The sequence below is a fragment of the Dipodomys merriami genome, unplaced genomic scaffold (genome assembly GCF_024711535.1).
Source record: "Dipodomys merriami isolate MVZ:Mamm:240054 unplaced genomic scaffold, mDipMer1.0.p SCAF_49, whole genome shotgun sequence".
NCBI lineage: Eukaryota > Metazoa > Chordata > Mammalia > Rodentia > Heteromyidae > Dipodomys > Dipodomys merriami.
Genome location: NW_027206057.1, coordinates 5640656 through 5667665, shown reverse-complemented (window position 1 = coordinate 5667665; position 27010 = coordinate 5640656). Strand labels below are relative to the sequence as shown.

General features: G+C 36.0%; 2 protein-coding genes across 7 annotated transcripts in view; one reads left to right on the top strand and one right to left on the bottom strand.

Moving 5' to 3' along the window:
- Positions 1 to 12653, top strand: part of Dnah7 (dynein axonemal heavy chain 7) — a 206171-nt gene extending 193518 nt beyond the window's left edge. For both annotated transcript variants that reach the window (XM_069995693.1, XM_069995692.1), the window contains exons 62-65: positions 1384 to 1536; positions 3056 to 3233; positions 6421 to 6524; positions 12301 to 12653. In XM_069995693.1, coding sequence (XP_069851794.1) covers positions 1384 to 1536; positions 3056 to 3233; positions 6421 to 6524; positions 12301 to 12507 — 642 coding nt within the window. In that variant the 3' untranslated portion in view covers positions 12508 to 12653. The remainder of the gene's footprint in view (positions 1 to 1383; positions 1537 to 3055; positions 3234 to 6420; positions 6525 to 12300) is intronic.
- A 72-nt stretch (positions 12654 to 12725) lies between these two features.
- Positions 12726 to 27010, bottom strand: part of Slc39a10 (solute carrier family 39 member 10) — a 120595-nt gene continuing 106310 nt past the window's right edge. For all 5 annotated transcript variants that reach the window (XM_069995695.1, XM_069995697.1, XM_069995696.1 and 2 more), the window contains 5 exons: positions 24603 to 24723; positions 22946 to 23314; positions 22212 to 22292; positions 16870 to 17060; positions 12726 to 15442 (listed from right to left, as the gene is read on the bottom strand). In XM_069995695.1, coding sequence (XP_069851796.1) covers positions 15284 to 15442; positions 16870 to 17060; positions 22212 to 22292; positions 22946 to 23314; positions 24603 to 24723 — 921 coding nt within the window. In that variant the 3' untranslated portion in view covers positions 12726 to 15283. The remainder of the gene's footprint in view (positions 15443 to 16869; positions 17061 to 22211; positions 22293 to 22945; positions 23315 to 24602; positions 24724 to 27010) is intronic.

Here is a 27010-nt window from a genome sequence, read left to right as displayed (position 1 = left end):
CCAGGAGCACTAGAAGAAAGGCTGCTGGTGTGACAAGAGCGAACAAGACAGGTGTGGGGGATGGGAGGATCAGACCGTAATAGTATAGCCAACCTTGGCTAGGCTCCTGGATTTTATTTTAAAATATAAAAGTAAAGAGAAGACCTCAAAGGGTTTATAGCAATGCAGCAAAATTGTTGTGTTTCACAATTTCTTTTAACATTTACTCTGATCACTGACTGCAAAAAGAACTGTAGGGGAACAGGAGGATCGCAGACAGGTGAATCAGCCCACTGTGCTGCTCTTGTAGGGGCTTTGGAGCGGAGAGAAGCGGTTGTCTCTGTGTTGTTATTGACCAAGGAGTCTACTAGGGTGACTGAAAACCAGTCTAGGAAGAAGCAAGGAAAGAGTCAAGGTTGACTCCTAATTGTTTGACCTAAGCAAGCAAAAGTGGGGGGGGGGGGGAAGAGCAGGTTTCAAAGAGAAAAACCAAGACTTATATGTTGATCAGTTTAATTTGAAATGTCTCAAAGATGCAGTAAGTTGGGTTGCTCTTGAATACATGTTTGAGAGCTCAAGAGGGAAGTCAACGCTGGAGATCAATTTCACTGTTAACGAGTTGATTACATGTAGAACTAAAAACTTCAAATTGTCTCAGGTACTTTGGTAGTACTAAGGAGCAGAGGTCACACACAAACATTCAACTCATATGAACTATTTATTGTTTCCTTTCTCAGCATAGCCTTTCATCATTCTCTTAATTTGTCCCTCCTATGGGAGAAAAAATTCAAATTTGGAAAATCTTAACTTGAAGTGACCTTCATGATGATCCTTAAGCCCATTGATTAGTCTCTTGTCTCTCCTCAGTATTTCAATGACTCAATTAATTCACCTAAGACAATTCCTCCTAGGTTCTCTAGTATAATATATTTTTAAGAATTATGACCAAGAAAGCAGCAATTCCCAGGATACTTTGCAAAATAGGTTTTGTCCTATTTTGTACGCTTCAAAAATGACAACTTTAACAAAGGAACATGTCGAACATATTTTTTTTAAAAACTCTTCATTTTCTTAATAGAAATTTAAAAGAGATTATAGACAAGTGGTAATACCTTGTTTTTAGGTTACCAAAAGTTCAGTATTGTACAAATGTCAACTAAAGATATGCATATATGATAAGATTCCATTTTTCTTTACATGAAACCCTGGAGAATGTTTCCATAATAGGCAAGTAAATTCAGTCAAAGTTACATTGATTCAATAGCTAATGTATAGCCAAAGCCTAATGAAGATCAACTAAAATTTCCCTTTCTGTAGATAGTGAGAGGGTAATTGTGAGGAAGGCTTTAAAGGGGCTGTTCCTAACCCATACCTTCATTTTAACCAACCTTAAATATGTTTCAGGGACTTGTTGTGATGTCTTCAGAGCTTGAAGAAGTGGTAAGCAGCATTTTGAATGTCAAGATTCCAGGAATGTGGATGGGTAAATCCTACCCAAGCCTTAAGCCACTTGGCAGCTATGTGAATGACTTCCTTGCGAGGCTAAAATTCTTGCAGGTAGGTTCATGCAAATGACATGTCAAGATTCTTCCTGTTCCATTTGCCCCATCCAGAATATCACAGCAGGGAGAATTGCTCTCTAGTTACTCTGTACATCCCAGATACAAACAACCACTAATTAATGCTATGCTATATAGGTATGTAATTGTCACACTGAACTGCCCAGGTACTGGTATTGCAAGTGGAAATATTGCCTAAAACCCCAAGGACTTATTCACCATCTAGCATGCTGATTCTCTGATTAATATTTAGCACTGAAGTTGAAACCTATAGCTGAGCTTTATAGGAAGCCAAAGATGCTAGTAGTGATGAGTATTCTAGGTCATGAAGTCACTAGACAGCTGGTTCAGCCCAACGTAGCAGTACCTTCAAGTGTTCAATTGCCTTTGAAATGGTGAATGGGCAGAAATCTGTCTCCTTATTCGGTGGCAATGCTGATTGTCCACTATATTCTTTTTTTTTTTGGTGGGGGGGGGCGGGGCGCGGTCCGGTCGTGGGGCCTGAACTCTGGGCCTGGGCTCTGTCCCTCAGCTCTTCAGCTCAATGCTAGCACTCTACCACTTGATCCACAGTGCCACTTCCCGCTTTTTTCTTTTTGTTTATGTGGTGCTAAGGAATCGAACCCAGGGCCTCATGCATGTAAGGCAAGCGCTCTACCACTAAGCCACCTTCCCAGCCCACTATATTCTTATTAACAAATATATCCATTACAAATATCAATTGATTTCCTAGATGCTATACACAAGGCATTAAAAACTGAGTTCATTTCTGCTAACTTATTTCTTATAATATCAGTCTTGGTAATATCACTTTCCTTACCTTGGGTTCTTATAGAGACAAGATTTTCAAATTAATTTCTCCAGACTGGCTTCTGTGATTTGCTACTTAGAGTCATTATTTAAATGCTCACCTTTAAAATCTATTATAGGAAGAAAGGATTAAGGTATTTCAATATTTCTGAAGACCTTGGGCTCGCACTATCCTTGTTTCAGGCAGTTTTTGTGCAATATGTTTCATTTCATTGTATTTTGATGAAGTAGGAGGAAATTTTCCCTAAAGAATATTCTACTGGGTACTAATGACTAATTAGAACAAAGTGAAGAAACCGTATGACCAGATTTTATGGGGTAAGGGAATCAAATTCCACTATAGAACATACTTTATACTACACATATATGAGTTTACCGGGTATGGCAACTTTCTGAAGGAATGATTGGTCATGTATGAAACCAACATTTACATCTACATTCATACACTCTGTACTTCCCCGAGATGGTACAATGGACATGACATCATAGCAAGTACTTGTGATGATACTTGGTTTTTTGTTTGCTTGTTTTGTTTTGTTTTGAAGTTTAAGAGTATGGCTTGTTAGTCTTCATTTACTAGTTCATTTTCTGGGTTACCTAAAGGATCACAGGAGTGTTTGGGGACACATTTTGTGAAGCAGTGTTACAGTTTTTTGTTTTTTGTTTTTTAAAAAAAAAAAAAACACTTGTATTTTGATCCACCACAGCAATGGTATGAAACCGGGCCCCCGCCAGTCTTCTGGCTCTCTGGCTTCTTCTTCACACAAGCCTTCCTGACTGGTGCCCAGCAGAATTTTGCCAGGAAATACACAATTCCTATTGATCTTCTTGGCTTTGATTATGAAGTAATGGAAGACAAAGAGTACAAGACTCCCCCTGAAGATGGTAAGTGTGGTGGTAGAGTGTCACCATGACAGATTGTGTTGGCTCATGCCTGAACACAGAGCAAAGGCTTCGCGTTCTCACATGCCTTCCTCGGCTGTTGAAGATAGGTAGTCACACTGTCTACAGCTCATCTTCAAGTGGATGAGAAAAAAATCATGACGAGGAAGAGAACATATAAAGCAAACGGGGAGAACATAACAGAAAACTGTATAAATGGCATATGCTCCCCTGTACTTTTTTTTCAAAATTACGTGTTAGAAATTATTTCTAATAACAACAAAATAATCATTAAATTAATATTAAATGGGATAATTGCCCAAAATCTTCTGCTGGCCTTGGGGAATCAAGATAGTAGAGCCTTGAAGAGGAGGAAATTTTTCCTAATCCCTCAAAGAGCATAAACTACAGACCCTTAACATTTGTTTTCTCTCCTATTACAGACGTTATTCTGAAATTCATAACTAATACATACTTTTTATTGGTAGGCTGATCATAAGGAATTTATTTGCTTAATTGATTGACTCTTTAGTACTTTGTGATTACTCAGGTTTTATTTCATATTCAGTAGATAAGGACACTTTTAAACAGGCATTATTTTAAAAATATTGTGGATTCCTAAGTTTTACCCTAACAGTTGACTTTAAATGAATGACATGAACCTAATGTAACTGTTAATGTATACTGCTTTCATGTGTCAAAGACTAGTCTAATTCCTTATTCATCACTGAATGATACATTGACTTGCTCATTCAGTTAAAGCACTGGACATGCCAACAGTGAACAACTTGGAATCTTTTCCCTTAGCTAATTTATACCCTACTATGAGGTACTGACAAGTAGACAAGTAAGTAACTATAGTATTTGATAATTACATTACGGTGCCATGTGGATTTATTTTAAATGGTCACACATCATACAATGTAACAATTCACTTAAAATTGGCAGTCAGGGGAGGGTGACGGGGCCTGAAAGCACCAAGCCCTATTAGAGTCCAAAGCACCTAGAAATGGGTTTGTATCAAATTAAAGGAAGCAATCCATAGAATGAAGAGATAGCCTACAGAATGGAAGGTAAACCTTGCCAGCTATTCCTCTGACAGAGAATTAACATCCAGAATATATAAAACAGTCAAAAAATTAAACATCAATAGAATAAATAATATAATCAATAAGTACGCAAATGAAATGGCACACTGGAAATAATTAAATGAAACAAATACTCAACATTATTAATCTTTAGAGAAATGCAAAACAAAACAACACTGAGATATTATCTTACCCCAATTAGAATATCTACCATCAAGAAAACAAACAACAACAAATTCTGACAAAGATTCAAGGTAAAGAAATTCAGTGTCTGTAGAATATGGAAATTAGTTTGAAAGTTTCTCAGAAACCTTATTTCTAAAGCAATCTAAATCAGTATACAATAGAGTTGCTACAAACTTAGGTTTATTTTCACATTATTCACAATAACTAAGTTATGGAATTAGTCTAGATATCCATCAATGGATAAATCTATTTTAAGAAAAATAAACCTTAATGTTTTGGGAAGAGGGGGATAAAGGAGAGTGATGAGAGGTACACTGGGTGCTTATATGGACATGTGAAAATGAATTTTCCCATGTAGAAATAATTGGTGCTTTATTTTAATGTGGGAAAAATCAAGGAAAACATGGTGCATAAATGTGCATATGTGATGTGGATCTGTGTGTGTATGTAGTGTCAGCCACAAAGAAACATTAAATCATACCACTTGCAGGAAATGGGAGAAACTGAAGATCATCATGTTTAGTAAAACAACACAGCCTCAGAAAGACATGGTTCTCCCATTTGTTGACTCTCTGAGGAAAAGCAGGAAAGTAATAGGGAGATTAGTATAGAAAAGGAGAGGATCAAGGGATGTTAGGTAGATATGGTCGAAGTATGAGATGTATATGAATGAAAGGTCACAAATCGAAGTGTGAGATGTACATGAATGAAAGGTCACAAAAAAAATCTTTCTTAATATGTACAATTTTTTAAATTCAGCCCAATTGGCCACTAACCACAAGCAGCTAGTGATTGCCATATTGGATGGCACAGACATAGAACATTTTTATCATTTAAAAAAGCCAATTAGACAGCACTGTTTCAATGGATGTTTTTAAACTATTCTGCAGCACAGTTTCACCTACCTTAACTGATTTTACTTAAGTTCCATAAGGTATACAAAGCAGGCATGATTGTTTCATAAGTGTTCAGGTGGTTCTCCACAAGGTCTAATAAGATTCTAAGGTTAAATGAAGTGCTCAAGGTCACACAGCAAATTAGAAAGCTAAACTATAGTCTTTCTAAGTTCTGCATTCTTTCTCATAGTATTTGTGTGACAATAGCTTTAAATGTGTATGGGAATATACATGTATTCAGTCTCTGAAGCTTTAGGGACCAGAATAGAGATGGTAACCTACATCTTATTGGTTTCCTGCTTTGTGCTCTTCAACTAGTTGATATATGACATCACATTCTAAAGAAAGTTTGTGCATGGGTCCTTTCTGTACACAGACTAAGGAGAGGTCTTGGCAATGAGAATAGGTTCTAAAAGAGGAGGAGAAATTTGTGGGGAAATGGGGATGTTTTCAGACCTCATAGTACTTGACAACAAGCAATCATGATCAATTAAAAATCTTAGCCAGGTGCCAGTGGCTCACATCTATAATCCGGGCTACTCAGGAAGCTGAGAGGATTGTGGTTCGAAGCCAGCCTAGATAGGCAAGTCCATAAGACTCACTCTTACCTCCAGTTAATCACCAGAAAACCAGAAGTGTAGCTGTAACTCCAAGTGGTAGAATGATAGTCTTGAACACAAAAGCTCAGGGACCAGCACCCAGACCCTGAGTTCAGGCCCCCCAACTGACAAAAAAATAATAATGTCAACATGTACTAAGGAATTCTCAGGCTAGTTTTAAACTGCTTTCCAGTTTTGTATTGCACACCTAATTTTAATACTATCTTAATGAGGTACAGTTGTTTTTGAAATATGAGTGCTAAAACATAACGTTCTGGATATGGCCTCCTTTTAGAAAAGTTATGGGCTACTAACCTAGTACTACTACATGTATGATATTCACATTTAGTAATTGCAGACCCAGAACTCACTCAATAGGCATATGGGTAGTGTTCTATTAACTGTTGTCTCTTATGTTTAGGGGTTTATATTCATGGATTATTTCTTGATGGAGCTTCCTGGAACAGGAAGACAAAGAAACTTGCAGAATCATACCCTAAAGTTCTTTATGATACAGTGCCTGTGGTTAGTATTTTCTAATGATATATACATGCTATATATGTTTATGTGTATCTATGAACATGTTTTGTTATTCATGGTAATCGTATTCTGTAAAGTTGCTGCCAGCAGTGAATTAATGAATCCTGACATTATTGCCATAGAAACACCAGCTTGAGTTTCAGCAGTCACAATGACTTTTGTCAGTTGATTGATATATAACATTGTATTGTTTCTATTTAAAGAGGTCTGATTTATAAGACATAGTGGATACATTAATATCAATTCATGAACAAGACTGCACAATAGCAGTTGATTCCCAACAACTTGGGAATCATTTGAAGCAAGAAATTCACCAACAAAAATGACAAACAAAATGTGAACAAACACTTTAGCACTACACCACCCCTGAAGATGATTCTCATTTATACTTACAATAGCTTAAAAGTAATATCCATGAACATTAGACACAAGGATTGAAATCTTTGATGCTTTGTTCAAGTCTGTCAAAAGCCACAACGTACTGCCAGTGCTTACTTGACAATTGGAAATTCATTTTGGTGAGTAGGGAAACTTGAAACTACAGAATAGTAAGGAATAACTGCTTATACTTAAGTATGTGTGAATTACTACATCATGAGAAGGTGGTTTTTCACACAACTTGAAGAGCAAGTCTAGGACAGTATGAAAAAAACATACAAACTGTGGGATTCTCATGAATTATGAGATTGCTTATAGACGGGCAAAAAGTCCCCAGAACAATTGAGGTAAGTTTGTGAACTGGGCAAGCCTAGTTGTGAGAAATTTGCAATATATGCCAAGGCTCATGTTGAAAATCACAAGGTAAATAAATGGTTGTAATTTCAAGAGTTGGTTGGGATTGAGTTTTTCTTTCACAAGTTCATATTAAGCAACTTTCAGGGAAGTTTATTTACAAATGGATAATGGCTCTTCTAAATAAAGAAGTGACCTAGTGAGAAATAAAAATTCTCATTAGAAAAATCCATTCTTTGGTTCAAATGAAATATGTCCAAGTTGAGAATGTCCGGGGTGTATCTGGCCATCTAAAACTCCCTGTGGCTCCCTTTATATCAATCTGGATTCCAAAATTATAGGAAAGAATTTAGAGAAACTGTCATTGTAAATTTAAGCTTTTATTTCTTTATATATCTATATATTATTGTAAAGGTACTGTACAAGGGGGTTATAGTTACATGAGTAAGGTAATGAGTATATTTCCTATTGAGCATTGTTACCCCTCCTTTGTTTTTTCCCTACTATCCTTTCCCTCCCAACCTCCCCAACTCTTCCCTCCCCACCCCCCAAAGTTGCATAGTGATGCTAGGAGAAATGAACTCCAAGACAGGGACACAAGGGTTGTTTTTTTTTTTTTGTCACTGTTGTTTTTAATGTACTATGTGATTGTTTTCTTTTGTATCTTCTTCCCCCATGGTATAACCCCTGTTGTCACTGTATTTGATTCTGATGCTCTGCATCTTGTATATGCATTTTTCTAATTTGGGGAGGGGAAGGGAAAAAACAAAATGCTGAAACAAGGACACAAGTTGACCCATTTTTTTTCTTTTAAACAGTACTAGGGTTTGGATTCAAAGTCTCAATGTTATTAGATAGTCTACCACTTGCGTCATACCTTTGGATCTATTAGTTTCCTTCAGTGGTTTATGTTTAACCTGAGCAGCCTAAAGGGGCTCAGAACAGTGGGTTGTCATCATACCACCTGAAGGATTACTTGTTATTACCACTAAAATTGACTTCACCAACTGTTCATCTGACAAGTGAATAGCCAGAACCCAAAATCACAACAAAAGAACAAGTAATCCAATTAGAATGATCTAAATACACACTTCTCAAAAGAAGTCCAAATGATAAATATGTGAAAAAATGTTTCACACCATCAGCCATCTGTGAAATATAAATCAAAACTACAATAGGTCCCATCTTACCTCAGTTAGAAAGCTATTACAATACATAAATGAATAAATAAATGTTGATGAGGATGAGGGGAAAAGGAATCCTTACATTAGCTGTAGTCTCTGGGAAACAATATGGAGGTTCCTCCAAAAACTAAAAACAGAACTATGATATGATCCAGCAATCCCATTACTGGGTACTTAGTCAAAGGAAACAAAGTCTGCACACAAAAGAAGTACCTGTCTGTCAAGGATATGGTGATTCTATTGAAAATAGCTACCATTCTGTTTTAAAGTCTGTTCTGGCACATGTAAGTATAGCCACTTGAGCTTGTCTTTTTAAATCCATTTGCTTGCAATATCATTTCCTCTCTTTCCACTTTTGGCTTGTGTGCATCCTTAATGGTAAGATGAGTTGCTTGTAAGCAATACTTTATTTTTGCTTTTTGGAGAACTAAGACAATTTGCCTTCAGAATTATTAATAAACTAGATACGTGCTTGTCATTTGTTGCTTTTTCCCCCCTAATTTTAAATATAATTTAATACTTCCTCTCTTTTCCATCTTTGTGGTTTGATGGCTTAATGTATCATTTTGTTTTTCTAGATCTCACTTGTGTGCATGTTGTTTTAGTGATTTATACTTTTACGTATCATGACAGTAGTCATCTTTCTTCCACTTTTGAGTGTAGTATTCCCTTAGGTATCTTTTGTAAAAAAATTGCTAAATTTTTTATTCATATCCCTTTATGCTCATGAGTTCCTTTAGTTTTTCATCATCTTGGAAGGTCTGTATTTTTCCTTCTATCTTGAAGGATAGCCTTGCCTGGGTAGAGGAATCTTGCGTAGGAGTGTTTTGGGGTTTGGGTTTCATGACTTGAAATATATCATTCCATGCTATTCTGGCCTGTAAGTTTTCTGCAGAGAAACCTGCCGTTAACCTAATTGGGTTGCTCTTAAATGTTCTTGGTGCTTTCCTTTTCAAGATTTTAAGGCAGATGTGCTAGCACTGAGCCATGCTTTCAGCCCTTTCTTCCACAGGTTACCTTTGAGGTAGACTCACTTGTCTCCTGCTTGGGCACACACAAGGAGCACACAATCCTCCTTTTCTCACTTCCTAATACAACTAGGATGACGTGTGTGCCACCATACTTAGCTTCTTCCACTGGGATGGACTTATGCAGACTTTTCTGCTCAGGGCAGCCTGGAACTGCAATCTTCCTAACCTTAGCCTCCAATGTAGCTAGGATGACAAGCAGAGGCCACCACACCCAGCTATTGATTAGGAAGGGATCTCACAACTGTTTTCTTGGGCTAGCCTTAAAGCACCAAGAATCTCTAATCTTTAGCTCCCAAGTAGCTACAATTACAGACACCAGCACTGGTCACCTGATATTGTCCTATATTTTTATCTCACTGTGAAGATCTTCTCTGGTCTTGTCAGTTTGCGGTTTTGTAGGCCTCCTGTTCCTGAGTGCTCATGTTATTTTCTGCTGTTATTTTATTGAATAGGTTTTCTTTACTCCCAGCCTTTATTTTTGCCCTTTCGTATATGCTGATGATGCAAGTATTCAGCCTTTTAATAATGGTCCTGAGGATCTTTTTTTTTTTATTAATTGTAGGAGTTGTTTGTTTTTAGTGCTGGGGCTGGGGCTTGAACTCAGGGTCTAGGTGCTGTTCCTGAGCTTTTTTTACTCAGGGCTAGTCCTCTACCACTCCCACAGTTCCACTTCCGTATTTTGACAATTAACTGGAGATAAGAGTCTCTTGGACTTTTCTGCCCAGGCTGTCTTCAAACTATGATCCTCAGATCCCAGTCTCCTGAGTAGCTAGTATTATAGCTGTGAGCCACCAGTACCCAGCTCAGTTTTATTTCTGAGTGATTGTGATGTTGCAAAAGACTTGATGTTGCAAAAACTTTGCTTGATCTAGTTTGGTGTTGAGGCAATTGAATTTATTATCTGAACCTATTGAGTTCTTCCTATGTGGAACCATACTTGTGATAGTTTCTTTTTCACGATCTTTTTTTTTTGCTAATTTTTTATTCATATCCTACGTGTCTTCCTCATTTCATTTATCTGTATTTTCTTAGATCTCATTGAACCTTTAAAAAATGATTCTTTTAATTAACATTTTACAGTATTTGACCTCAAACCCTTATGATTGTTAGGTGAGTACTCTTCCAATTAAGCTAGATCCCTAACCCTTACTGTTTTAGTATTTTTCAGGTAAGTTCTCACACATTTTTGCTTGGGGCAAAAATGTACTACTTATGTACTCCTCCACACACCCCAAATAGAATTGACAAGCACACATCATCAAGCCTGGCTTGTTGTGTTGAGATGGGGGGAGGAAGGGGAGAGTTTCATTAACATTTTGTCAGGTCTGGCCTCAAACCATAAGCCTCCTGATTGCTATCTCCCAAGTAGCTGGGGTTGTAAGTATAGCCCACCATACCTAGATCCTTTACTCTTTTAAAGTTTTTGTTCTTTTTTTTTAATCAGGCATTTATTTCATCCACTTCACTGTCTTGGGAATCTGTTACTAGAATCATGAACTGAGGAGGAATCATATTACCATTTTCAATATTTTCATCTTATGTTGAGATTTGTGCAGCTGGTGAAATGGTTTGTCTACCACTTTTATGGATGGCTTTCTTAGAATCTGTCTTTCTTAAGAGGTGTTTTGAATTACCCATTTGTTATTCATTTCTTAGTTTACTTCTAGCCAGGTACTACAGTGTAATTTCTCTGTACCTTTCTTTGGCTGTGATTAGTGAGTTTGGGCATGGCATGTACTGAAATGGAGTCAGCCATTCCATGCCATGAATGACTCTACAAATTTCCCAAGAGTGGGAAGTCAGGCAGGTGGGTTGGTAGTAGAGTGTGGAGGGTACACACTGTCCCACTGCTCCTCTAAGGAGATGAGTATCACCTACTGGGTAATGAGGGCATCTCAGGCACTGTTGACGTTGGCTGTCCTTTGAATGGTTTCTGATCTTCTGATTAATACGGTGCAGGTCATGTGTTTCAGGCGAAGACAGGGGAAAGAATCCTCCCTTTTGGATATCCTACCCAGGATCTGGACCTCTGAACTCATGCTACGTGCTTCTATTCAGCCATCCTGCATATGCAATGTTTTATATCGGTGAATTAATTTTTTTTTAGTGTTAGGCCATTTATACCTAAAATGACAATTCTGTTTAAAAAGATTTCAAATATAGAAATTCAGGAATTAGATCATAGTCGTTTGACAAAAGTAAAATATATTTTCAGCACCCTTTGTTGATACTTTTAAGTTTAAAGATTTATGAATAAAGTTAAAATACTGGTTATTCTAAAGGTTTTTCCTATTATTTTTAATCATGACTATGAATTGGGGTTAGAATGCACCAAACTTCAAGACAAGTCTCTGTGCAACTACTATAAAGTGACTGCTGCGGTTAATATTGGTTCTCAGCAACACATCAAGGTTAATGACCACATGTCTTAAGCATACCATAATATACAAATTATGCATTGTAAGATAATCTCTCATAGTGGGGAGGTGGACTGGTTGAACAACTGTTGATAATTGAGAATTCTTTGGAACTAGATTTAATTGAATAACTAAGAAACAATACTATCTTGTGATTTTTGAGAATAGTAACAATTCTTCCCTTTGAAAATACATTTGCTTTTTTGTTTTGCTATTGTAAATACCACAAATCACCCCAAGAGGAAAAAAACAGGAGAGAATTTACAAATAGTTGGGTAATACACTTTTTGAAAGGGTAAAAGCTTTATTTTTTTCATTTAGTTTTTAACTAGTTCTAAAGTTAGCTATGAGAATTGGTTTAACAGCCTTGACAGAGGTGTTATACTCTCTCTTCCAGATGTGGTTAAAGCCCTGTAAGAGGACAGATATAGAAAAACGACCAAGTTACATTGCTCCATTGTACAAAACAAGTGAGCGGAGAGGAACATTATCCACCACTGGCCATTCCACTAATTTTGTGATTGCTATGATTCTTCCTTCTGACGAACCAAAGGAGCACTGGATTGGAAGGGGCGTAGCACTGTTATGTCAACTTAACTCATAACCCCAACTGTAATTCCCTTGTTCCCATTTCCTATTAGATGGCTAAAGTAGAGTACATTTTCCTTTTTGTTGTTGTTGTTGTTGAAATAAAGTGAATTATTTCTATTCTTAATTATGAACTCATGTGCAAAGGTAGCCTATATTTAAAATGAGTCATAGTTCAAGGTAAAGAAATGTTCTGAAATACATAGTAAAGAAAACACATTGGTATATTAGCTCTTTTTGAGTAACTTTATTTTGGGAGAGTTCCATAAGCATTAGGAACACACATAAAATGACACACCACTGTTGACAATGAAAAAAAACAGCATTTTATCATTTCCAGCTTTATAATTTTCTTTTAAAAAATGATTCAGTTACAACAAAAAAAAGTTTAGATATTTTAGCAAGTATCACCTTGCAGGACCATAATCACATTTAAGCCACTGACTCACTGTTAATGGAAAGAATTCACACTGCATCTAGTTACTATAGTATTTCTAAGCATAATCACAGCTGATTGACTGCAATGTGATATACACCAAAATTCATTTGGATGTCACACAGTGACAGCATTGTACAAGTAACATTAATGACCTCCAACAAACACAGATTAAAATTAGACTGGTCAAGCTAAACGGAATGTTGGAGCCAAACAGAAATGTAGTGGAATTAAGATTGTCTAGTAAGACTTGAAACTGTACATTAGAATGATGTGAAAACTAAATACTGGTGGAACCCTATCAAAATACTAGCAGCAACTGTTACAGCCCTCCTAAAAGGTTAAAAAATAATGTATCAAATGAAGATAATACCACTCCTTAGAGAATATAAAACTTTAGCATAACCGATCTGCTTGAAATGAGGCATTTATTTTAATAATGGGAGTATATAATTCCAGCTGTTGCTTTTAAATGAAGTAGATTTAATGATGGGATGCACAATCCTCCGTGGGTGTAAAACCCCCAAAATAACTATAAATGCATCTTGGTTCAGAAAGCAAGATACTTGTATCACTTAAAGTTGGCAGTACTAAATAAAACGTCAGCACCTTTTAGCTAGGTTGCTTGAAGGGCCAAGCAATGAGATGAGGACTGTCCTAATTCAGCGTCCAATGCCGAAAACAATCTGTGTACAGAATTCCTACTGAGTACAAGGAGGCCACGGAGAAAGCCAAAAACAATTTTTCAAATTCAAGCATAAATTAAAGATGTAACAAAACCTAAGCAACCTTGCTAACAGCATAAAGAAGAAACACTGACCATAACCTACTAATACCTGGATACATGTGCTGCTCTTAAAGTTCTGTTTTTAAAAAGTCCATATAAAGAGAAAAGGAATTTGAGAAAAGGAGAAGGAATAAATGAAAACATGTAATATGGAATGGAAAGAGTTTGGCTCTTAGATTTTTGAATTGTAAGGTTTTAAAAAGAGCTACACAGGATGCCAAGCAAATTGAAAAAGCTAGCTGCACATAGTTCAAATACAGTTTACCTGGCCTAAATGAGGACCGTGTGGCACACGATGTAAACAGAAAGCAACATGCATATGACTAGTACTACAAACTACTGAGTAAAAACTTCAGGATAAACATGGCTTGCACTTCTCACAAATCATTTATGATTATGTAGAAGAATAGGGCACCTACATAGGAAACCAATATCTATTAGGCACAAACAGCATATCTTGGCACAAAATGATGGTGATTTCAGCTTCATCATTTGCTTGGTACCATGACAGCCATGGTATCAACCAAGTTTTTATCCTGGTAACTGTTTGACACTTCATATACAGATTAGATATGATAAACTTGAATTTTCTGCCTTACAACATTAACTGCCAGTCATAGCATGTGCTTTTGGTTCCAATGCCAAACTAGGGAATGATGTGAATATTCAGAATTTCATTTTGTTAGTCCTTAAAATTCAAAAATTGAGTATCATGTTTGGGTTCACTTCTTTGATATTTTCCAGAGTTATAGTTTTAAGGAAAAAGCATCTGACCACATGCTCTTGACCCCACCTTCCTCCACAAAAAAACCCCAAAACAAAAACAAAATTAAAGTTAAAAAAATACCACCCCCAAACACCAAGTATTATAATAATACAAAGAACTGTTATGAATCTTTCATTAAACTGAAGCTCACACAAACATACAATCACAATTTTCAGTAGTTTAGGCTGCAAGTTTAAACACTATGCAAATATATACAAAAATAGTAACTCTAGATTCAAGAATAAGGGCTTTTCCCAATGCTAAATTCATACTCTAATGCAGCCTGGGCTTTCCTCTAGTTCCTACAGTCTACTTTATGCGGTTTCAACGTTGTGTGGAGTTGATCCCTATTACCCCATACATTTACATGTAGCTGAATCGAAGGGCACTACAGTTCATACTTAGCACAAAAAAAGTCTGCTCAAAGTCCATTTAAAATATTTTTAAAATTTAAGTGATTTTTTGGTTCGATTTCTATTTCTGCATAGTCACAGAAGTTTCAACTAATAAAGAGACTAGTGTTTTATATGATTATTTTTTAAAAAGTCTTAATCAAACTTATATCAACATTGGTTCCTGGAGTCCTTTTCTCCTATCTTTATCACAAACTATGTTTTTTTGAAACCCCTTCATGCAGGGAAAACAGTACTGAGCACCAGTCTTTTGCTTTTAGGCTCAAATCTATAGGACTTGTAAGTAGTGCAAGCCACTGACTTTTCTTTGAGCATTGTGCATACAGTACAAGAACAGATGCAAAGCTGCAGGGTAACATGGTTGTAACCAACAGCGATTACTGGGAATGGTCAAAACTGGATGTCAAACACAATCTTGTCTTCATAGAGGGCAATCACCAGCATGATGGCAAACCCAAACAGCAATCCCAAGTTCTGAAGAATGAACTGCCCCACTGGACAAAAGCCATGTTCTTCATTGTCACCATCACCATGCAACATTTCTGGAAGCTGAAAAAAGAAATTCATCTTTATAAGCAATTTAAAGTTTGTTAAGTTCAGCCAACTGGCAACTTCCTATATCCAGTCATAGCTGGACTACTACCGTGGCTTTCCTTTTCCTTAATGTTTACAAGATAAATCTTTTTTAGCAAAGCATTTTGTGTGACTATCATCATCTGGCCAATACCTACCTGATAGTATGAATGCAATACTTCATCCCATTTTTTTTTCTACTTAATCCAGAAAAAATACATTAGCTTTGGAGGCATTAGAATCCTAGCGGATTCATGTAGCTACATCTTTTTTGCTCCTGAATATTTAGAGCATTCCTTAATACAATTGTGACACCACAAATAATACTTCAGTTGGGTTTTATTTTGTTTGCTTACTTACTGCTTTTACAGATGGTACTCATTTTAGGCTATTTTTTCACAATACAATCCCAGAAATAGAATGTTGTTATTTATCATTTGGTTTACTTACACACCCTTTGCTTTTGCTTTTAATAAACTCATATATTCTTTAAGACTTAGCCGAGATTTCCTATTGCAGGAAAACTTCCCTAATTCTCCTTTTTAGCCAGCCTCTTTGCAGTTTCACGAACATGGTATATCAAGCTACATTAACACACATCAGAATACTTTTGACTAATGGCTACTTTTATTCTTCAATAAGAGTTCAAAACTTTCCTGTTAAAATATTTTTGGTCATTGGGCTAGGAAGGTGGCTCAGTGGTAGAGCGCTTGCCTTGCATGCTCGAGGCCCTGGGTTCGATTCCTCAGCACCACATAAGCAAAAAGAAAAAAGCCGGAAGTGGCGCTGTGGCTCATAGTGGTAGAGCGCTAGCCTTGAGCTGAAGAGCTGAGGGACAGCGCCCAGGCCCAGAGTTCAGGCCCCACGACCGGACCCAAAAAAAAAAAAAAAAAAAAAATATTTTTGGTCATTTATATCTCTACTTTCTTGGTTATAGACTTGGTCCACTCAATCCTAATTGTGAACTCCATTTGTTCAATCCTAATTATGAACTCCATTTCCCATGGTACATGACGCAAACAAACAAACAACAACAAAAAGCCAACCAAAGCCAGGCACTGGTGGCTCATGCCTGTAATCCTAGCTACTCAGGAGCCTGAGATCTGAGGATCTCAGTTCAAAGCCAGCCCAGGCAGGAAAGTCTGTGAGACTCTTATCTCCAATAAACCACTCAAAAACCGGAAGTGGTGCTGTAGCTCAAGTGGTACAGCGCTCGCCTTGAGCTGAAGAGCACAGGGACAGTGCTCAAGCCCAGAGTTCCAGCCTCATGACTGACCAAAAAAAAAAAAAAAAAAAAAAAAAAAGCCAACCATCAGAAATGGCTTCCAATGGTTACTGAAGACTTTGGAAACCTGCATTCTAATAGAAAGTTCAATATAACATACACACATAATATTTCTTACCATATCCACTAAGGCTACATAGAGGAACATGCCTGCCGTGATTGCAAAGATCCACAGGGTGATGTTATTGGCATACTGGCCAACAGCTGTGCCTATGAGCATGCCTATGTACGCCATCATGGCAGAGAGGAGGTTGTACACAATAGCTTGCTTCACAGTCATGCCTGCTTTCAGAAGAACTGCAAAATCGCCTGCAATTAAGACATAATAGGTGAGTTAAAACTACGGGATTGCAAAACACAGGTTCAAAAGGAGAAAAACTCTTGAAAGATACATCTTTTATAGCATAAGTCAGTTTGGTAGGGTGACAGATGATTCTGTACCCTGATTCTGTACCCTGATAGTTATACAAGTCCAATACTTTTAAAATTCAAAGAACTGTATACTTACATCTTACCATATAACTTAAAATGTAAGATTTCTTTTAAAAACATATCAAGAAAACCACAAGTGAAAACAAGAACAGTAACACTTTTTTCTGTTCTCAGATCCTTTTGTTCTTCAAGGGGACATGACAAGCAAGAACAGACAATAGCTTAAGGATGCTTTATGCAATGTTTACATCAGAAATAAGCCTTATTTCTGAAAATCCTAAAAATCCATGCTCCCATCACAGTGTACATTAATGTCCTAACTAATGCCTGTAAGAGCATCAATACCTCAAAGAGCAAACATTGTCAGGTTTCTATCTGTGAAGAAACTTGGATACAAGAACAAACTAAGGCAGAGCACAAAAAAAGAAAATCCTAGGATTTTCTTCCTAGATATGTAAGCATATAGCTACAAATGTACGAAAGAACAAACAAAAGAAGATTACTGCTCCAAGAAATGCTAGACAAGGGCAAAATGTTGCCAGATAGTATTGTTGAAGCTGAAGGGTCAAAAGCAATTTACTTATTTATAACACTTTTAGTTACCAAGTCAACTACTGAACACACAATATATGCAAGGTATGTTATATAGCAAGTGTCCTGGAACTGGTATCCTGTTGGGGTTTTCCATTCCCTTACATGTACATATCTAAAAATTCAGGAGCTACTTTTTACTAATTCTCATGGCTACCAGGTCCTAGTCTGTAATAAGTAAGCAGAAGTTAATAAAGAAATTAGTACAAGGTCTTATTTTACAGATTCCATGAAATGGCTATCAACTACAAAAAAAAAAAGAAACAAAACAAAAACATTAGTTTGAAAAGGTAAATTACCAAGGGTATCTTCCAGAGCTGCTAAATTTTTAGTTTCTCCTAGGATCCAAAACACTGTAGCTTAATTCTTCTGTTAAGACTTAGATTTTAGTATCACCCTATCTCTTCTCTCCTTTGGGGCTCCATTTAATTTTCTCTTTTTCCTCGGCTTCCTTTAAGAGCTCCCTAACTTCCTCCTTCACAAATTTCTCCTCCATATTTCCAATTAATCATTTTGAGTCAATGGTGCCAAATGGTCAATTTCTTTGGCAGGGGGTTAGGTAACAGAAATGAGGCTACAGAACTGTCATTTAGATTATGAAAGGAATATGATTTCATAGTGTGGCCTGAAAGGGAGGATGATTTAATATTCAATGAACAACTGATTACTTTTTGTCTTTTTTTTTTCTTGCGGGGTAAGGTTGGGTGTTACTAAGTTGAGAAATCTAAATCTTTTTGTTCTAAAGGCCTTTATTCTTAATGGATCATGCTGTGTTCTAAAAGCGGTCTGTCCAAGGACATAAAAAATATTTTGTTTTCTTTTAGAAAATGTTCTATATTTGGGCTGTCCATTCAAATCAATCATTTATTTCCAATTAGTATTTGTGTATATTGTAAGGAATGGGTTAAAGATTTTTGGTGTCATTTTGTGGTAGTGGTTGTTATGGTTTATTGGTAGTGAACATCTTTACAGCATCAGTTGTTGAAGACTATCTTTCTACAAGAGATTTTCTTTATACTTCAGTTGAAAATAAGTTGCCATATATATGAAATCTCTAAGCTCTGTTTCACCGGTATTTATGTAATTATTTTACCAAAACTAACTGTTTTTATTTTTGTGGCTATATAATCAGTCCTTTTTGTTCTTTTTCAAGAATTTCTGGCTACTCAAAGAATATTTCCTTTCCATATACAGTATTTTGTTTTGTTTTTAAACTCACTTTTTTTTTGCAAAGAGTCTGTTGAGTTTTTCGATCTGTAAGAATTAATGTCCTAACAATAGAGTCTTTTAGTTCACAAGCCTGGTATATCTCTAAATTTAAGCCTTCTTGGATTTCTTCTGTTAGTGATTTGTGGTTTTCAGCATTCACGCTGTATGTTTACTGTGTCAGATTTAAGCTAAGTATTTTATGTTGCTAATACTAAACCTCAAATGTTTTTCTATAATCTATGTAATTAGTGTATTCTTTCATATGAAATCTGTCTTTCTCATCTTATTTTAAGCTACAAATTCACAACGGTTTCTGAATATTTACTCCATGTTTCTTAGTAAAAATCTATATAAACATTTTGAAAGTATTTTGAAAGTATGTCAAGATTCCCCACATCTGGGAATTTAGCTGAATTTTCAAGTGTATCCACAATTCAATAAATCAATATTTCTTCCTTCCTTCTGACAAAGGAAATTGTTAGAACAACAAATAAAGTATCCTGGCAAAGGCATTAAGTTGTGAACCGATGATATACCAATATCTGCTAACAGCAATTGAATTTTTTTTTAAACCAAGAATATATTTGACGGTTCTTTATTCTAATCTTACATAATGCTTACACACACATTGAAATTCCATATAAACCTATAAAAATGAATGTTCGCTCTTCCCTGGACAGTGTAGCACATCCTGCAAAACTCATTCGGAATTTCAATTTAATTGATAAGACTAACAAAAAAAAGTGGAGGGCCGGGGGGCCAGTAATGTTATAGCACTATAACTGACTAGAGCTGAGTTCTAAAAACATGGCTATATTTATTTCCCAAAACATAATCTCCTTGAAGCTAAAATACACTGCTCAGCATCAAAAAGAGAGTTTGGATTATCTGTCCTTCTGGATTACCCCAGTTCCTTTCCCCTTAAGATGTCCTTCTTCAGGCTTTCTTTCAAAAGCTGGGGACGGCACCTTATTTCAGGGATGTGGAAGTGAATAATAAAGCAATGAGTCAATAATTCAGGCAATTTTACTCATTACCTATAACCTAGGGCAAACATGAAATGAAGGTATGGGTTTGCTATTTCTTGAATGGCTTCAATTTCTTCATGAAAAATTTCCTTGAGTGTTGTATGACTCTAAGGTTCTAAGATCTATCTGTTCATGTCATATTTGGTCACATCTAAACACAAAAATATACCTAGTACACCACTGGGAAACAGCAATTTGTTCAGAAGAAGAATGCCAAAATGTGGAATCAATGACTGATTGATTGCACAGTAATGTGATTTAAATACAGGTGTTTTCTCTTAGGGTCTCATGTTCATACATAGGGCAAAAGAGATTTTAGAACAAATAAATTATCCTGAAATGTGATAAACCATGCTACTTCCCAACCATTAAATAAATGTGATAAACCATGCTACTTCCTAACCATTAAATAAACTTGTCACAAGATCCACCTGAGCCTAGCAGGTACTGATTTTTCTCATGCCTGAGTGACTTTTGAGAAAGAAGACTGGTACCTGTGCACATCCTGTTCTTCCCAGGTAAGTAAAAACAGATGATCCAAATAGAACTGGATATTTATCTGGCCTTGTTTTACAAAAATTACCCCATTGCTATGCTAAGCAAAACCTAGGCCCTGAAATCATGTTTTGAGTGCTTCCTACCTGTTGATAGATAGAAGGCCAGAGACTTTCTGTCACTTCCAGGGTGGGGGAAATGAGTTGTTTTTCTTTTTTTCCTTATGTTCTTTCACTTGTAGTAACCTATCCAGCTAGAGTATAGGGAATATATGTCATTTTATCACTAGGATTGGACTGGACTGATGTTTCTTCTCACAGCAATGGCAACACCTCAACCTCTGGTTAGGTGGGGTGAAGTTGAGGGGATAAATAGGCAGACACATTTGGAGCCTAAATGGCTCACTTTGTGGTATTAGCCGACAAAGTAGAGTTCTCCAAATCTAGCTTTATAATCAGAGCTCTGCATTGAGTGCTGGGATTTATCTAATAACCAATGTACTAAATTTGTCTACATGTACTATTGTGCCTCACCTGAATCTCCTTCAATGAGAAACTGGAGAGAGAAAAAATGGACAAAGTGGTTAAAAAAAAAAAACAACCATCCCTCACCTCTTAAACTTCTTGTATTCAAATCTGTGCCTGATTCCCTAGAGGTAAGGTAATTTGATAAAATCATACATAAGCACAAAATGGCCTGATATACTCTATTTAAGGGAATACCAGGTAGACAGGCAGGGAGAGAAATTGTGTGTGTGTGTGTGTGTGTCTGTGTGTGTGTATCCAAATCTATTGCTAAGAAAATTTTTCAAAAAGTGAATGACTAAAATATGAAGCAAATCAAGATTCTCATATATAAAAATCTTCATTTGCTATGAAATTAGGCTAATGACAGTATCTGCTAGTTAGAGGAGTATAAAATACTTTACACTAAAAACCTTAAAGCTTAAGAATTTGGAAATATGAAGAGGAAACACACTAAATACCAAAAGAAAGATCTAAAGAAAGTGCAATTTAGTGGAAGAGTAAATCCAAGGCATAAAATAGTGAAACACAGTAATGAAGCTGGAGAAAGATTCTTATGACAAATCTTGGCACTGGTAGCTTACAGCTCTAGCCACACAACAAACTGAGTTTTGGAAGATCACAATTCAAAGCCAGCCGGGCAGAAAAGCCCATGAGACTCCATCTTCAATTAACCAATAAAATGCTGGACTAAAGGTGTGGCTCAAGTGGTGAAGAACTAGCTGTGAACAAGCAAACCAAGCTTAGTTATAGGTAAGATAATGGTTCTGGGCCAGTCTAAGCAAAAAACAAGACCTTATTTGAAAAATAACTGAAGCAAAACAGGACTGGGAACATGATTCAAGTAGTAGAGCATCATGAATTTAAATCCTAGATCCACTGCAGAGGGTGGATATGTTCCTTCTTTTTAAAATAATGTTCTGTGTGCTAGTCAGAATTTATATCCTTTGTCATAATAGTATAATTGTTTCTAAGTGCAAAGGAAAGCACACAGAAATGAAATAATTCATCATTACATTAGGATTGTTACATTATTAGGATATACTTTATGATTGACACACCTTTTGTGCTTGTCATCAGTCATTTTTTATGTTTTAATATTTCTGAAATTTGAATGTATTTCACAATGAAAGAAGTCTTAGCTTTGATAAAATCTGGTAAAACCTTTAAAGTTCCATTACCTAATTCATGTGGCAGCTCATGACAGAAGACAGCTATAGAAGTACTGATCCCTCCTGTCAGTCCAGCACTAAATGCCGCTCCTGAAGAAGAGGAAAAGAAGACTGGTGAAGCTTACTGATCTTGTTTTTCCCACTTACATGACAGATGAGAAGCTCTTGTCCATGAATCTTTGTGTCTGTGGGACTCACCTATCTACGCTAAGTACAGTGGAACAAATGATCTCCATATACTAGTAGAATCTTTTATTCTTTAGGATTGATAGCCACTATGGATACTGAAATATGGTCTTTGCTTTCTGAAAGATACCAAAGCCTGCTTCTGAATAAATAATAAAGTATATCCGAAGCAAAGTCATTTATGAGTCACATTTCTTGTTAAACTGGTAATAGGAATTTGGTACAATGGATTTTTAACACTGTAAGTTTTTCTTCACTTATTCAAAGATATCTAAGAAATTTACTTTAGCAAATGTGTTGTTTAGTCTCCTACTTCCCACTCTCTCCCAAATTAACTTTTACTTTTATACTTCCAAATATACCTAACAAACCCAGGAGGATACCCTTTGAAAAACCTAAATGATAGCAAGAAAAACCTAACAGTAATTTGTTAAGCTCTAGGTGAATTTTCGTCTTATGAATTAATAGTTCATAAGATTAGTATAGACATAGTAGAATAAGAAAAAAAAAACATCTTTAGAGAAAAATAAATGATACCCAAGTTACAAGTCACTTACCAATTGCTAGTCCATCACTGAAGTTGTGAATGCCATCCCCCATGATTACCATCCAGGCTATATTAGCTATTCCTGTCTCTTTCAGATCTGATCCAGAATGACAGGGACCATGAGAATGATGAGAGTGCTTGTGGTGCCACTGGTGGTTATGTTTCCTCAGCACAGTTTTATTCTCATCGTGGTGGTTATGTGCAGTAACATGGAGATCATGCTCGTGAATGGCGTGTAAGCCATCGCTGTGAGAATGGTCCATTATTTTCTCCTCTTCTATACAAAGGTAATTTTTAGGAGGAGATTCTTGTTGGCCTTCTAAGTCTGTCATTTCAGTTTCATTAAGTCGATCTTCAGAAACAACAGAATCATCAGTTCCTACAGCAGAGCAAAAGAAATGTTTAATCAATAAGCAAATGTATATTTGCTAGCCTGGCAGAATAGTAGTGAAATAAACATTTCTTAAATGATTATCTTTAAAGAGTTTTAAGTAAATATATTTTCTTTAAACAATTTAAACATCATTCCAATAGAGGCTTTCTAGCAAAGTTTAAATAACTTGTCGAGTTATATAGATGGATGATGGCAAAATCTTCACCTCTCTCAATGCTCTAGTTACTGACAAGCTACTCAGAAACTCATGCAAGTGAAAAGATCAGATAAGGTTAACTCTTAAAAACTGAGGTTGGCCTTTCAATGGGTTTTCCAAAAACTAGTTTGTAATTTGGAGCAGAGTTCTACTAGATTCTAGGTTTCCCTTTTTTTTTGTATACTATCATTGGTACATTGAGGGGAAACAGTTAAACAGAAAGTGAGAAAACTTAGGTTACAAAATAATGTTGCAATGAAAACTAAATATCTCATACATATCATGTAATGGATATGTACATGGATCTTGGCCTTAAAATACCAGACCAAGACCATTTTTCCCCCTTCAGTACAGAAACTTTCCTTTTTTCCATATGAATCTAATCACATATGGATAATAAAGTGATTTTGCACTATCAAAAAATAAAACACTAAATTACTATCTAGAAAGACCTCTTTTTATAGAGACATAGTCTTAGTAGATTGCCCACGCTAGCCTTGAACTCACAATCCTCCTGCTTTAGCCTCCTGAGTGCTAGGATCACCTTTTCAAATTTTACTCATTTTTTCTTTTGGAGGGGGGACTAAAAGTACAAAATGTTTCTTACTCCTAACATATTTCAGCCCACATTACATTACGAATAAGGCTGAAATTAGCTGAAATAAATAAAATCATAACTAAGACACTAAGAGTTGGGGAAAACTATTAATATTAACTAAAATTTAAAAAGTTACAAAGAAGCCGGGTGTAGTGGCTCACGCCTATAATCCTAGCTCCTCAGGAGGCTGAGATCTAAGGATCCCAGTTCAAAGCCAGCATGGGCAGGAAAGTCCATGAGACTCTTATCTCCAATAAACCACTCAGAAAACTGGAAATGGCACTTTGGCTGAAGTGGTAGAGTGCTAGCCTTGAGCTGAAGAGCTGAGGGACAGTTCCCAGGCTCAGAGTTCAAGTCCCATGACCAACAAAAACAAAAACAACAACAAAAAAGAAAGTTACAAAAAAAATTGCAAACTTAGGCACAGTTTGATTTTTTGTTATTTTGAAAGTTTATCTTTAGTCAGAATTATTGACTACCAGCAAGAGGTTTGAGTTGAAGCCAGTCAGCATCTGGGGTGTTGTTTAACTTATGATCCGAAAGCTTTCTTCCAATAGTTGACTCTTCTGTGCTCTGCTTCATAAACCATTTCTGTTTTCCCTGAAAATATACATCTATTATCAGTTTAAAGTCTATAGTAAAAATCTGTACTAATATCCACTTGTTAGTACCTATGGGGAACAAATGGTACTAACTTTATATATGCATATATAAATTATTTGGAAAAGTAGTGAGGGGAAAAAAAATCACAGACATCAAAGGATCTAACTAGGAGCAAAATTAAAGATTGTGAAGTACAAAATATTATATGTACCACCAATGAAATGTGTAAAGTATATGAAATATCTCCCTAGAGGTATTAGGTAACAGAGTAATAGTCCGATAGTACTTTGAAATTTCTGAAAACTATAAAAATTAAAGCTTATTCCTTTGAATTTTAGTCTACATTTAATGGAATCTCACATTTTCCTGAATGTGGTTAAAATAGGAAAAGTTAAACTTGAAGTACTAAATTTGTAGCTTACTTCTAAAACTTGGCAAGTTTACTAATGTCAAACACAAGAATACTCATCTGTAAGATGAAAACAAGATTGTTTTGAGGACTAAATGAGATGGTATATGACCAGTCTCAATAACTGAATCTTAATACTGTTGCAATAATAACAAGTATTCTTTCTTATTACTTTGAATTCAGATATCAAACATATAATTTAATCTATGCTCAGTTACTTGTATGTACTAATTTTTTATTTCTTTTTTATTTCTTTTTTATTGTGAAAATACTGTACAGAGGGGTTACAATTACATGGGCAAGATAATGAGTACATTTCTTATCAAGCATTGTAGCCTCCTCCTTTGTTTCCCCTTCACATCCCATCCTCCCCTCAACCTCCCACCCACCCTCCTTCCCCCCCCCCCACCAAAGTTGTAAAGTTCGTTTTCAACATTAACAACTTGTATGTCTCATTGTTGCAATGGGTCCACCTGTATCCTTATTTAAACGATTTGTTTTTTCCTTTCCCCTCCACAAATTATAACAACATCAAATACAGTGAAAGACAACTATGTTTATTGCAGCCTTATTTACCATAGCTAAGATATGGAATCACCTCAGATGCCCCTCAGTAGATGAGTGGATCAAGAAAATGTGGCATATATACACAATGGAATTCTATGCCTCCATCAGAAAGAATGACATTGCCGCATTTGTTAGGAAATGGAAAAGACTTGGAAAAAATTATATTGTAAAGTAAGCCAGGCCCAAAGAAACATAGGTCCCATGGTTTCCCTTATTTGCAATAACTAGTGTATGTCTGAGTCAAGCAGAAAAGGTCAGTTAAGTTGATGTTAGGGAAATGAACCCTAAGATATGTATTCAAATGTTTTTTTTCTTTCATGCGATTGTTTCTAACACATTTGTAAGATTATTTCTTTGTTGCTTTGTAATTATTTATTTCATAGCTTACATTTAAATATTTCAAGTTTGGCTTTTTACTACTTTCCAATATTTCCAACTTAAATTTTTACTCTCATCCACTATTAATTAAAGAAAGTTAATATACTAGGACAGTGTGAAAATAAGTCAGTGCTCTCTGGGAGGTGTTTACTTCCTGGAGCAACAACTTGGTTGTTGGTTTTCTTTATAGGTTAAGTTATAAACTGAGTCAGAGACATTTAAGTCTTCTAACTGATACATGAAGTGAGCCTATATGGCTAGTTGGACATGAGGTAGTATGGCTATCATCCATTTCTTCCTTCCATACTGTACCCCATAAGCAACAGGACCCTATAAAATGCCCTAGAATGTTGACTGTTATTTTGGTTCATCTTGGCAACTACAATGCAGCATACATTGCACTATAACTTTATGGAAACAATAAGCTCATTTTTCTATTTTACATCTTTCCCTTTCTTTTTACTAACAGTCTAATTGTGCATATAAAGAGTTTACTTTGGTATTCCAAAACATGCAGACAGAACATACTGACCAAATTGGGGCACATTTTCTCTCTATACCATTTTTATATTCGAAGAGCCTTCAAGATCCTTGCTTCATAAGATTTACAACGGTTACTGTGAACTCTTCTGTGTTTTCTACCTGTTATCCTCCCCTTCTCTTCCTGACCTCTAATAATCACTGCTCTACATGGAGGTGGAAGTTTGTTACCTTGGACTTATGAGAGAACATGTAGCCTTGACTTTCTAGGTCTAGTTTATTTCATTTTCACTAATACCTTCCAGTCTATCCTTTTTGCTACAAATATTAGGATTTCATTTTCTCTGTTGCTGAACAGTATTCTGCAGTGTATAGACACCAGTTTATTTACTCATCTGTAGGCGGGCACTGAGGTTGATTCCTATCTTAACTCTTGTGAAGTGATACAAT